Below are 13,168 nucleotides of genomic sequence, written 5' to 3' on the forward strand. Positions count from 1 at the left end.
CATCCCTAATCCCTATCATTACATCACATATATACCATTATATACAGTGGGTATGGAAAGTATTCAGACCTTGTTCCATCAATTGCAACCAATTGTCCTGTCCCTGCAGCTGAAAAACACCCCCATAGCATGATGCTGCCACCGCCATGTTTCACTGTTGAGATTGTATTGGGCAGGTGATGAGCAGTGCCTGGTTTTCTTCACACATAAGGCTTAGAATTAACACTAAGAAGTTCAATCTTCATCTCATCAGACCAGAGAATCATATTTCTCATAGTCTGGGAGTCCGTCATGTGTGTTTTTTTTTTTTTGCAAACTATGTGGGCTTTCATAAGTCTTGCCACTCTGCCATAAAGCCCTGACTGGTGGAGGGCTGCAGTGATAGCTGACTTTGTGAAACTTTGTCATCTCCCTACTGCATCTCTGGAGCTCAGCCACAGTGATCTTTGGGTTCTTCTTTATCTCTCTCACCAAGACTCTTCTATGATTGTCCAGTTTGGCTGGACGGCCAGATCTAAGAAGAGTTCTGGCCTTCCCAAACTTCCTCCATTTAAGGATTATGGAGGACACTGTGCCCTTAAGAAATTTGAGTGCTGCAGAAATTCTTTTGTAACCTTGGCCAGATCTGTGCCGTGCCACAATTCTGTCTCTGAACTCTTTGGGCAGTTCCTTCGACCTCATGATCCTTATTTGCTCTGACATGCGCTGTGAGGTCTTATATAGACAGGTGTGTGCCTTTCCTAATTAAGTCCAATCAGTTTAATTAAACACAGCAGGACTCCAATGAAGGAGTAGAAACATCTCAAGGAGGATCAGAAGAAATGGACAGCATGTGGGTTAAATATTAGTGTCAGAGCAAAGGGTCTGAATACTTATAATCATGTGAAATTTCAGTTTTTCTACAAAAATTCTACACTTGTTTTTTTCTGTCAAGATGGGGTAGTGAGTGTACATTAATGAGAAATAAAATGAACTTTTTGATTTTAGCAAATGGCTGCAATGAAACAAAAAGTGAAAAATTTAAAGGGGTCTGAATACTTTCCGTACCCACTGTATAAAACATTATTAATCATGTGGATGTGGGCGCACACATGAAATGTGTACCAATCTTATATTTCAATCTCACATCAGCACTAATCTCATCTCCTGCCAATACTTAGATGCCCCGAAATCCTGAGTCATGAAACCTCACAAATATCTGAGGTTTTGTCCCAGAGGTTCAGGTGAGCCATAAGCCCATGAGCTGGGTACTGTGTCAGTGGGCATCAGTTACTGCTAGACTTCTTTTGCTCCTGCGAGATCTGGACACTTGTGACAATTCTAAGAAGTACTAGGATGCACGTACCTCCTTTTAATGGACAACCCATTGATCAGAACAGATGCCACAGGGGTAATATCTGCATCTTTGCATCAGCTCTCTCCTTTCGTCTACCTCCACTGTGATTAGATGTATGCCTAGGTCTGATTTAGTTGTCTTTTAGCAGTGATTTAGTTGTCTTTTAGTAGACTGGAACCTGTAAAGTAAGAGTTATTCATACAGTTAATCCTGTTACCACCTGGTTTGGTGAAACATGTATTTGATACTGAGCCCATTTATTTGCATTCAACAAACTCTTCTAATTTTTGTTTGATGGATAGATTTGAGCTTTCCACATCCTAGCAACCATAGACACAAACATGTAGAATTACCACAAACATTGGTAATTTCTTCGTGGAGTAATGCATAAACAAGACCATCATACTTGTCAGGACAATCTGTTAATGTTATGAATATCAAGGCAAGAGTTCACTCAAAAAATTAAGAGGTTAATCATAAACCACTGAATTATCAACCAATTTCCAAGTGGTTTTGTCAATTTCAAATGGCAGACAAGAATTTAATGATACAGGATGCTTAGTTAATTTGATTTTATTTAGTTAATAACAGGAAAAACTTTATGATATCATGTTATAGTATGTTAACATAAGGGACATCTTTTCCTCACCTTTTATGGCTCCTCCATTTCCACAACTATGATAAAAAAATTCAAAATAACTTAAGAACATGAACACCAAACATATCATTACGCTACGTTCTTACATTACATTAGGAACGTCTTCTTATTTTACCCGGTTTCCGTGCTTTACTGAAGACTAAGCAGATCCCTCTGACTCGTTATTTTCTATGTTCCAGGTTTTTGTTCTCTAACGACAACACACAATTCACTTAAATGTAAGAATCTGACGGACAGATGTGAAATAATATGGGTAATAAACATTTAGCCCGAGCAAGTAGAAGAGCAGCGAGAGACATTCCTCTGTAAACAGAGAGACTTTTCAAACCTGATGTTTGAGAGGCATGCTCATTTCTCAGTAATGTTTGAAGCAGTGCGGTGAGATAATAGCAAGAATAGCCAATAGCAATGATTTCAGCATTGTAATATAGCAAATATATATGTAATACTTTAATGTTGTATTATGAATTTATTCAATTATGCCACTTAAAATGCATCAGTGAGGTTTAATTTCACATTTTATTCATATATGTTGTTTAAAACCTTTTTCATATGAAATCCCTAACCATGCAACATAGATGGTACCAGCCAGGTCCTGAGCTGAGAAGTGAAAATGATCCTTCAAGTGGCAATGTTGCAAAAATTATCACACTTTCAGACTGGAAAAGCAAAACGCTTCTTCCAGATTCCATAACCATCATTGGTTATGCATATCCACTCTCTGACCCACCCCCCACCTGCCATTTATATATGCTGGTATATGTCTTGTCTGCTCTCTTTCATTCATCTGTTCTGAATACAATATTTCAAAAGACCTGGTCTTTGTGTGCATTTTCATTTTTCCTAGTATATTTAAACATAAGCTTTATCTTATAACACATGCTATATTTTTTACATTTTCTTTCTTTAAAAAGAAAGGTATGATTTTGCTAAAAGATGAACAACTTTTTATTTCAAATTTATATGTGCTTTTCAGCAAAATCTGGAATTATTTTCTGTGTAAAAATAAAAAAAATATTATGCCCTATGTAATGTAGTTAAGTTCACAGCCTTGTTTGGTATATTAACCCCTAGTTCTCAGGGTGTTGTGACTTTATTAAAGAAGTACTAGTTAAGATTTGGGTTTTTGGTCCTGGTGCAGCTCGTAGTGTTATTCATTTTTACAGCACTGTACCGAATTCAATGGGGAAGGAGGGGGTGGTTTCTTACTCTTCTCCAAAAATTGCAGTTTCTGCAGTGCTGAGCCTGAAATAGCAATGACTAAGGCTCTGCTCTGCTCATTACAGGTCAGTGAAGCATCAAAATGATTTTGAAGCTGTAATTTTAAGGTAAAAATTTATTGACCATGCGGTCAAATCTGACAGAACAGTTTCTTCATGTTGAAAATAACTGGAAATAGTTGTGTCTACCAGAACAGCGTAATTCTGTGCAATACTTTGATGGGTGCTTCTTTCACAACTTTTATTGTCACCTACTTATAGTGGAATGATTGCTGTTGGTGTGTGTGTATATATATATATATATATATATGGACCCACTGTGACCCTGAACTGGACAAGCAGTTACAGACAATGAATGAATTTATTTATTTATGTGTGTAGGCCTATTACAATATTTTGACTACTTTCTTGTTTCTGCACTCAATGCCTGTTTTCTCAGTCAGAGTGACTTTACAAGAGCATTTTGTAGTCTTAGAATTACAGAATGTAGTTACTCTTCGCATACTTTATTCCGTTTAACCCTGTTCTTCAATGGTCAGGACCCCCAAAGATCCACCACAGCGAAAGTGTGACTTGGGTGATTTACCATCCTTCTAAAAATGCAGACAGAATACATCTAATGTCCATTACTGTATATTATTAAATTTTAAATTATATGAACATAATAGACATGCACATTGTATAAAAATTACTCAATTTCACAAGAAAAGATTACACTGGAACCATGTAAATAATTTTGATTACCAGCCAGAGAAAATAAAAAATCTCACATCTAACATTATTTTTTTTTTTTATTTAAATGAAATATTATGTATGTTATGAAACAAACTTAGTGCATTACCAACTTAAGCATCTTAAGGAACTTAAGAGGTAGAAAGAGTAACAAATGGCATCAGATCTAATTTAAAAATTCACGAGTGGGGAAAATATTTTGTACAATCGAAAAAAATCAATATGGGTAAAAAAATGTGCTCAAAATAGGTAAAAAAACATTTTGCGCAAGAAAAACTTACCTTCAGATAGGAATGGGTACTTGACCTTGCTCTCCAGGCTTTTTGCCCTTGGCTCTACCCAGCACACTTATTCTGACGTGGTTGCCATTTTTGATCATGCAGCACACTATCAGTTGCATATATTCATGCTATTTCTGTAAATAGACATTGTGCAGACAAATTATGCCCCAAACACAGAGAGAACAATTTTTTTAAACACACAATCACCTCAATTAAAAATATTATAGTCTTGTACATTCTTATGTTTGTACAGTCTCATAGGTTCATTTACCATAATAGCATAAGTTTGTGGTGCCTGGTAGTGTGTTGCATGTTCAGGCTGTTTCCGTTGGAAATGCTAACAGGGCAAAAACAAATGTCTATTTAACTCTGTTGCCCAAAGCTAATCTGTTATCAAGCAATGCAAAACAAATTGAGATTGTTTTATCAGCAAGTACTATCATTAACCCCTTCATTTCTTTTTCTCATCCACTGCCATTTTTGTTTCAACAGTCACCAGACACAAACAACTTGTTGGGACCATCCAAAGATGGCTGAACTCTACCAGTCTTTAGGTAAGTAAATTTTATCCTATGCATCTTATTCATTTGCATATATTGAAAAAACAGAATAATGCAGTCATGTAAAATGTCTGTAAAAACAAATTGTTATGCTGATTGTTGACTCAACATTGCAACGCCTCATATTAAACCAGCCAATCAGAGAAGAGCACATTAAGTTCTTTATTAGCCCCTCATCAATCCATTATTCACCGCTTATCCGTGTCCGGGTCGCGGGGGAAGCAGTCGGAGCAAAGAAACCCAGACCTCCCTCTCCCCAGCCACCACCTCCAGCTCCTCCAGGGGTATACCGAGGCGTTTCCAGGCCAGTTGAGACATGTAGTCTCTCCAGCGTGTTCCTGGTCTGCCCAGGGGCCTCCTACCCATTGGACATGCTCAGAACACCTCACCAGGAAGGCGTCCAGGAGGCATCTGAACCAGATGCCCCAACGACCTCAACTGGCTCCTCTCGAAGTGTAGGAGCAGCGGCTCCTCTCCGAGTATCTCCCGGATGTCCGAGCTCCTAACCCTATCTCTAAGGAAGAGTCCAGACACCCTGTGGAGAAAACTCATTTCAGCCGCTTGTACCCGCGATCTTGTTCTTTCGGTCACTTCGCTTCACACTCGGCTTAAAACACTCGGCTGGAGGTCCCGGCTCGATGAAGCCAACAAGGCCACATCATCCGCAAAAAGGAGACATGGAATCCTGAGACCACCAGGTCCTAGCGAGGGTAAAGAGCTGGTCCTGTGTTCCACGACCGGGGCGGGATCCGCATTGTTCCTCCTGGATCCGAGGTTCAACTATCAGTCGGACTCTCTTCTCCAGTACCCCCCGCATAGACCTTACCGGGGAGGCTGAGGAGTGTGATCCCCCTATAGTTGGAACACACCCTCCTATCCCTATTTTTAAAAAGGGGAACCACCACCCCAGTCTGCCAGTCCAGAGGCACTGCCTCTGATGTCCACACGATGTTGCAAAGACATGTCAGCCAGGACAGCCCCACAACATCCAGAGCCTTGAGGAACCCGGGCCGAACTTCATCCACCCCCGGAGCCCTACCGCCAAGGAGTTTCCCTACCACCTCAGCCACAGTGATAGACGAGCCCAGTCGAAGTCGAGTCAGTCGAAGTCGACGCTCTGCTGGATGTGGGAGTTGAAGATATTTCTGACAGGTTCCTCTGCCAAACATTCCCAGCAAACCCTCAGCACACGTTTGGGCCTGCCAGGTCTGTCCGGCATCCTCCCCTGCCAGTTGACAGCTCAGCGCCTCTCTTCACCCGAGTGTCCAGAACATATGGCCGCAGGTCCGATGATACAACTATAAAGTCGATCATCGAAATGCGGCCTAGGGTATCCTGATGCCAGGTGTACTTGTAGACACACTTATGCTCGAACATGGTGTTCGTAATGGACAAACTGTGACGGGCACAGAAATCCAATAACTGAACACCACTCGGGTTCAGACCAGCTCAGGCTCTTTTCCCAACAGAGAGGTTACGTTCCATGTTCCAAATGCCAGTTTCAGTAACCGAGGATCAGAACACCAGGGCCCCCGAACCCAGCTGCCATCCGATCCACAGTTCACCAGACCCGGATTACTACCTCTCACACAGGTGGTGGGCTCATGGGAGAGTGGACCCATGTTACTCCTTCGGGCTGAGCCCAACCGGACCCCATGAGTGAAAGTCCGGCCCCCAGGCGCTCGCCAAGGAGCCCCTCCCCAAGGAGCCCCTCCCCCAGGCCTGGCTCCAGGGTGAGGCCCCGGTAACCCTATTCCAGGCAAGGAAGGCTGTGTCCCTGTTCTTACCCTATTCATTCTTGTCTTTATGGATCACTCTTTGTCTGGCCCATCACCTAAATTAAAAAGGCCCCCATTTAAATAAAAATATTTTGCTATATTTTAAGACAAAACAACACAATTTTAAACGAGAATGTAACAATGCAAATGGGCATTTGAATATATGTAGACCTCAAAATAGGAAATAGATTCATTATATGCCCACATTAAAACCTATGATAACCTAAATCCACTGGTAATTTTAAACCGTATAAACATTAAATCAACATAATCTTTGTTGATTTAATGTGCAGCAGAACACAGGCCCCTGAATGTAAATGTTTTGAAACATTTTACTTTACTGACTTCTATGTGGACACTCTTGTACCTTCAAAGATTTTCTAATGCTTAAAGGGCTTAAGTGAAACATAGAGGTTCATCTCAAATTTGATAGATAGGTACATGTATAAATAATTAAATAAATAAATAAATGGTGATACTTTTTGGTGTAAAGCTAATGAAGCATTCTACAACAAGATCGCTATACCAACAGTCAAACATTGTAGTAGTGTGGTAGTGCACAATATAATCTTTTTCAGAAAATCGTGCAGAATGTTCTGCTATTAGGTGTGATTTGAAGTTTAAGCTTAGTTTTATGAATCAAGATGCAATAAATTTAACTAATTAAAAAATAAACAAATAAATAAAAACCTATTATTTTTGTCTTTTGTTACATTGTTCATGAAATTCTGAAACCATGTACTGTGACAAGTGTAAAGTAAAGAGAAAAACGTAATGTTTCATAGCATCATCTTCAGTGAATAAATGTAATAATAGAATATTTTGTTTGTGTTTTTGTTGTCTTGCTCTACAGCGGATCTCAACAATGTACGTTTTTCAGCATACAGGACAGCGATGAAGCTAAGAAGGCTGCAGAAAGCACTGTGCTGTAAGTCCTAGTGAAATATCCAAATATTTAATTTCAGTTGTGTGATTAACTGATATTTACCTCAGGGGTACCAAGGGGTGTCAGGACAATGAATTGTAAGGTATTCAAATACAAACATCCTGCTCTACAAAATCTTCCAGCCAAGCCAATAAGTTCTCCAGTGTCATCAAGCTCTGGTGATAAATTTACAAGTCTACTACTTTTGACGACAGGTTTCCTAGTTTTCAAGAGGCATAATTCTTTGGTAAAACTCTTAACTGGGCCCTGCTGAAGAGGAGTTTCTTTGCTTTGCTGTAGTCACCCGTAGTAGGTTTGCTCTTCTCATCTGCCAACCTGTGCAACTTCCGCATTCTTTGTCTAACTTAAAATTGCCCACCAAGACCTGGTATTTAAATAGCTCAGTCCCAGCAGCTGGTAAAAAATTTCTCAAGGGCTATCTTTAAGCACAATCTTGGATCTCAACTAGTAAAGTTGGGTATTGTCGGTCAATTAACTCTGTAAGTTGTGTCTGTAGGGGTGGCATTACTATGAAGGAACTGTCCGGGATGTCATGACTAGTTGTTGGGGTGTAGTAACTGTGATTTTAACTAGTGGCTGCCCAATCTGAGAACTGCTGATGAACAGGCCCCAATAAAGTGTAAAGGATTCTGTCTTATTCAACATCACTGGAGGAGCGTAAGGAGTCCCGGTGGCACAGTACTTTCCACAAGGTGACACCCCTGGGACTGTGGTCTCTGATATAAGCTTTGCCAAGTCCGAGATACTAATTCTACTCTGATGTGACTGACTGGCTGTCAGTAATGGACCAAGGAAAAAGGCTTGAAGTAATCAGGTAACAGTTGCTCATCTGGTGGCCTGGCATACTCTGTGGATCAGATGTCACATTTGTGACTGTGTAGCCCTTATGTATTTGTGGGAGCTGCAGATGTGGTGGGCAACAATATGGAGATGTGAGAGGCATCGTTATGGACCCATACCTCCACATATCCATGGCAGGGACAACAATAACTGTGAAACTGTACTTCATAATCATCATTACGGGATGGAGGACGAATACATCTCTTAGGCTGCCCACCCTAAGCCTCGTACTCTTGAACAGTATCCATCTTCAAAAACAGGAGAATCTGGCTTGAAGGAACATCAATGTTGTAGAGACCACTGTGTAACTTAGGAGTGTTATCACTGATGCATATTTTGTCCTGTGTTCATTCCAGTGTGTCGGCCAGAACACCACTTGAGGCCAGAGTTAGTTCAAGGATTTATTAAGTTATGGGCATGAGGAGTAATAAAGAGCTGTGTGTGGTCTGTGAAACAAATTCAGAGAAAGCTAAAAAAGCTAACAGAGAATATGCCAATATGAGTGAAACAGAAGCTAAAATGCAATGAAAGCAGGTGCGTTTCTAATTTCAGAATCCGACTCCGATACAGCATTATCATAGCATTTTATATAAATAGTACTGACACGCCTAGCAGTCAATCCCTGTAATTGACTCAATGATATTTAGAGAAGACATTGGCTGTTTGACGAGTGTGTTCAGTCAAGGGCTCCTCTTGTATGTTTAGTTTTACTTTCCCCTTGGTTGTGTACTTGTTGGGTTGGGTTTATTTCCTGTATGTTTTACATGTTCATATCTGTGTGATATTTCTCGTTTATGTCATGGACTGAACACACACTCACAATGAAGCAGTAATGCTTGTAAACATTGACTAACAGAGTGTCCTTTTCAGTAAGGTACTAACATGAATTAACAAACTTGACTCACATTTCATAAATGACAAAGCAGACTAAGAAGGAACTTGCTTCATTTAACAGCTGCTCCCCTTGGTGACGATGCCGGAAAATTCACATGTGCAAGTGTCGTGCAACCAATGAGAAATAATCAACAAAATACACATAGGTATAAAGAAATTAAAACACCCAGTTAGGCTCTTAAGCTGTTATGAACACAGTACTTTTTGGATACATACACACTTTTTTACTGCTGCTGTTAGCTGTGCTCATGTTTTATAATATCATTATAATGAAATAAAATCATTCACTGGAAAATTATGTACACAGTTAGTTAGTTGTCAAGCCACTTTTATTTCATAGATCAAAGCCACATTAAAATCACATATTGAAAAGCTTTTCCAAAGCATTCTTCCCTTAAAACAATACTGGTACTCATGTTTTAAATAAGTGTAAGATAAAGTTCCACCATTATATTTAAACATATTTCTTGTGGAAAGTTTAAATTATGAGCTGGATGGAATTTTTTGTATATTTTCTAAGCCAAAAAACATTAGATGAAGCAAGTCATTCTGACCTCGCTGGGCTTATATAATCAAGTACATTAAAATGAGTTCAAATTAGTCATTCTGAACAGTGCTGTTTAGACAAGGTGAAATAATGGTGCTGTTTTGTTTGGTACTTGTGGGGTTTTGTCCAAAGCATATCATAGGCATGTTATACTGTTGGTTTAAATCAAATAAATTAAGACGTTGTTTTTCCTCAGATAATAGCCCATCACATTAATCTTTTTAACTAGACTAAATTTTCATATGATTTTACGTCATAAGCTGGTAAATGTTGATTCTGTATACACAGCAACTTGCTGCGGAAAATAACAAAGGCAGAAATTAAGAGCATCTCAAGATTTCTTTGTTGTGTGGTTGTATCAAATGGTAAACTGCTTTATTTGGTGTCCATTGGCATTTGCATTTTTCTGTGTAGTACATTCTCATCCAATCTTTTTGTTGTCTCTGAATAAATCAATTTATGCACCATAGGGAAGCAGTATTTTGTACATACATCCAGGAACTAGGAGTCTAGGCACTAGGAAGGTCTTTCAAAGTGGGGGGTGGGTGCTCTTTTTGATAAACGTATATTTATTTCCTTAAACAGATCATTGTGATACAGATTGTGGTGGAAGTAATCAATTAAACTTCACAAATTGAAAACACATTTATGCAACTAAGAATAATTATCACTTTTACAGCATTACTGAAGGTTGTAGTTGAGCTCTGTGTGTGCTTTGTAATTAGTCATTTAGCCAAATGGTTATGTTACTTGCTCTCATGGGAGAACAAGGATTATGCTCATTGCGGGAAGCACATGCTGGGCTTATGATGATATGTTCTGCTATTGTAGTTTTATGTCTCTGTCTTATCAGTCTAAGAAAAGACTTTATTTTTTTTGTGTTGAGCTTTACTCTCTTTGTGCAGTGGATCTACTGGGGATGTCAGCAGCCTGTGAGGCCTTTGAACACCACAACTTGAAACAGAACGAGCAGTTCATAGACATCATGCAGATGATCAACTGTCTGACCAGCATCTATGATCGATTGGAACAGCAGCACAGCAGCCTTGTGAATGTACCTCTGTGTGTGGACATGTGTCTGAACTGGTTACTGAATGTTTATGATACGTAAGTATTTTAATTTGTTACTTTCATAAAAGATTGGAATTTATGTGTCCTGTTTATATTTCGGTTTCATGGATTGCGTTTATCAAGCATAGATACAGAAGTGCAAAATGCTAGAGCCCAGCCAAAACTGGTGGACTCTGCATAGTAGCATAAATAAAGAGAAGTTTTCACCAATGAGAGGCAGAGAAATCAATCAATAAATCCAAAATACAAAGAAAAATAAATAAACTCACTCTAAAATAAACTGTTTCTAAAAGCAATTAATCTAGACTAACTAATCTCTTTCTCTCTGGTGTGTGTGTGTGTGTGTGTGTGTGGCCTTACTAAAAGTTGCTAGATGTTGCTGATCAGATCATAAACGGCCACAGCAACCTTAGTGATGAGGGATAGAATTCAAGCAACAGAAATTTTGTGGCTGCAAGTAGGAAGAGTGTGTGGTGGGCCCTTAGTGAAGCTCTAATGGATTGGCATAGGATATTTTACATCTTATCCTGTGTATGATTATAATTCTATACTTTTATAATTCTAAACAGGCACAGGCAACACGGGGCAATTCTGCATTTTATTCGGCAGCCAGGGTGTTGAAACAAGTGGTGCGGGCTGATTCGTTATTTTACTCTACAGCCGGGGTTTCGGCCCAAGCGGCGCGGGTCGATCCTTTATTTTACTCGGCAGCCTGGGCATTGGCACAAGTGGTGCGGGTCAATTCGTTATTTTACTCTGCAGCATGCAGCTAAATTACAAACAGCCCCAAACAGTAAAACATGTCACATAAATAGACTTTCTAAACACTCAGCCGAAGCTATTTTGTCATTGTTTATTTATTTATTTTTTATTTTCTCCCCCTCTTTCACATTAGCTGAGAGATTTTCTCCATGTTTATTTTTTATTTTTTATTTTTAAATTAAACTCAGACTAGAGCATGCAGACTATAAGAAGCTGCATTTCTAAAAGAGTTGTAAATTCTGTGGTTTTGTGTAAAATTTAACTTTTATTCTTTTATTTGAAAATTTAAGTTATCTTGTTTATGGAATTTTAAAACCATCTTATTACAAAAAGTATTAGCTAATTATATTATGTTACAAAATATAATGCTAATGGCTTATTTTAAAATTGTCTTATTTTTTTCTACAGTCCATTCCTTCATTATTAGTTTACTACATCATTTGAACATGGCTGCTGTCCTTCACAATGTGTGTCATAATGCTCGGAAACTGCTTGGAATAAAATCTTTTACATTGACTTCTACTGAAAGTTAAAATTACTAGTTTTTATTTGGACAACAACAATATCTTACTTTTAACCAAAGATGCATTAATATACATTTAGCTGTTGTGACGACAGTTCTACCTCAAGTTTACAGTTTTTAAACATTGGTTTTGTTTAAAACGGCAAGACTCTGATAACTTTTCTCTGTAGATTTACGAACAGGCTTCATGAACAACAAATTATTACAAATGGTAATCAATCCTTGTTTATCTAACAGCATTACTGAATAATGCTTTTACTTAATAATTCTTATGCATTTACATTAGAATATTTATTAATGTGCTTTACTGATACAGTGAATAATTGAAATAATTTGTTTATTTACTTTTTCTTTCACCCACAGAGGTAGGACTGGGAAGATTCGAACCCTGTCTTTCAAAACTGGAATAATCTCACTCTGCAAAGCTCATCTAGAGGATAAGTACAGATGTAAATTTATTTTATATGATTTACTTTACATTTCTTGTTAAATTTAATAACATTTTATGATTGCATAGAAATGAAAAATAATTAAATAATCAAACTAGTAAAATAAATTTAGCAAATTTTGTGGTTTTATGCACAGCAGTTTCCCATGGTTATGTGCAGCTTTATTAACAACCACATACATCTTTGAAAATCTGGAGTATATCTGGAATGATTATTGAAATATCAAGTTCATGAAAAGTCAAGAAATGCTACTGCCACTTTGTTTTGGTCAATGTTTTACAAAGAGTGCTAACAATAGTCTAATATCATGGCAAGACTGAGCTTTAAATGTTCTCTACAGCTGTTCTTTTTTGTGGAACAAGGACTGGACACCAAATACACTTATTAAAAAAGGTTCTGCACAAATTTATACATATTCTGGGTTTCAAGAAAAAAAAACTATAACTAAAATTAGAATAAATTACCTATAGCACTTTTCACCAGTCAAAGGCATTAGATAATTAGCTTCATGCAGAATTCTGGTAGTATTTGAGTAGTCTTCTTGTCAGAATTTGTATAAGGTCAGTTCAGG

The 13,168-nt window shown here is 38.3% G+C and overlaps 1 protein-coding gene across 7 annotated transcripts in view; it reads left to right on the forward strand.

Moving 5' to 3' along the window:
* dmd (dystrophin) overlaps positions 1-13,168 on the forward strand; it is a 163,759-nt gene that overhangs the window by 116,815 nt on the left and 33,776 nt on the right. For all 7 annotated transcript variants that reach the window (XR_010800422.1, XR_010800423.1, XM_066661558.1 and 4 more), the window contains 4 exons: positions 4,720-4,781; positions 7,419-7,493; positions 10,698-10,899; positions 12,512-12,597. Coding sequence is in view for 5 of the 7 variants with exons in the window: in XM_066661558.1 (XP_066517655.1) it covers positions 4,720-4,781; positions 7,419-7,493; positions 10,698-10,899; positions 12,512-12,597 (425 nt within the window). In the remaining 2 variants the exon portion in view is untranslated. The remainder of the gene's footprint in view (positions 1-4,719; positions 4,782-7,418; positions 7,494-10,697; positions 10,900-12,511; positions 12,598-13,168) is intronic.

The sequence above is a fragment of the Hoplias malabaricus genome, chromosome 2 (genome assembly GCF_029633855.1).
Source record: "Hoplias malabaricus isolate fHopMal1 chromosome 2, fHopMal1.hap1, whole genome shotgun sequence".
In the NCBI taxonomy this organism is placed as follows: Eukaryota; Metazoa; Chordata; class Actinopteri; order Characiformes; family Erythrinidae; genus Hoplias; species Hoplias malabaricus.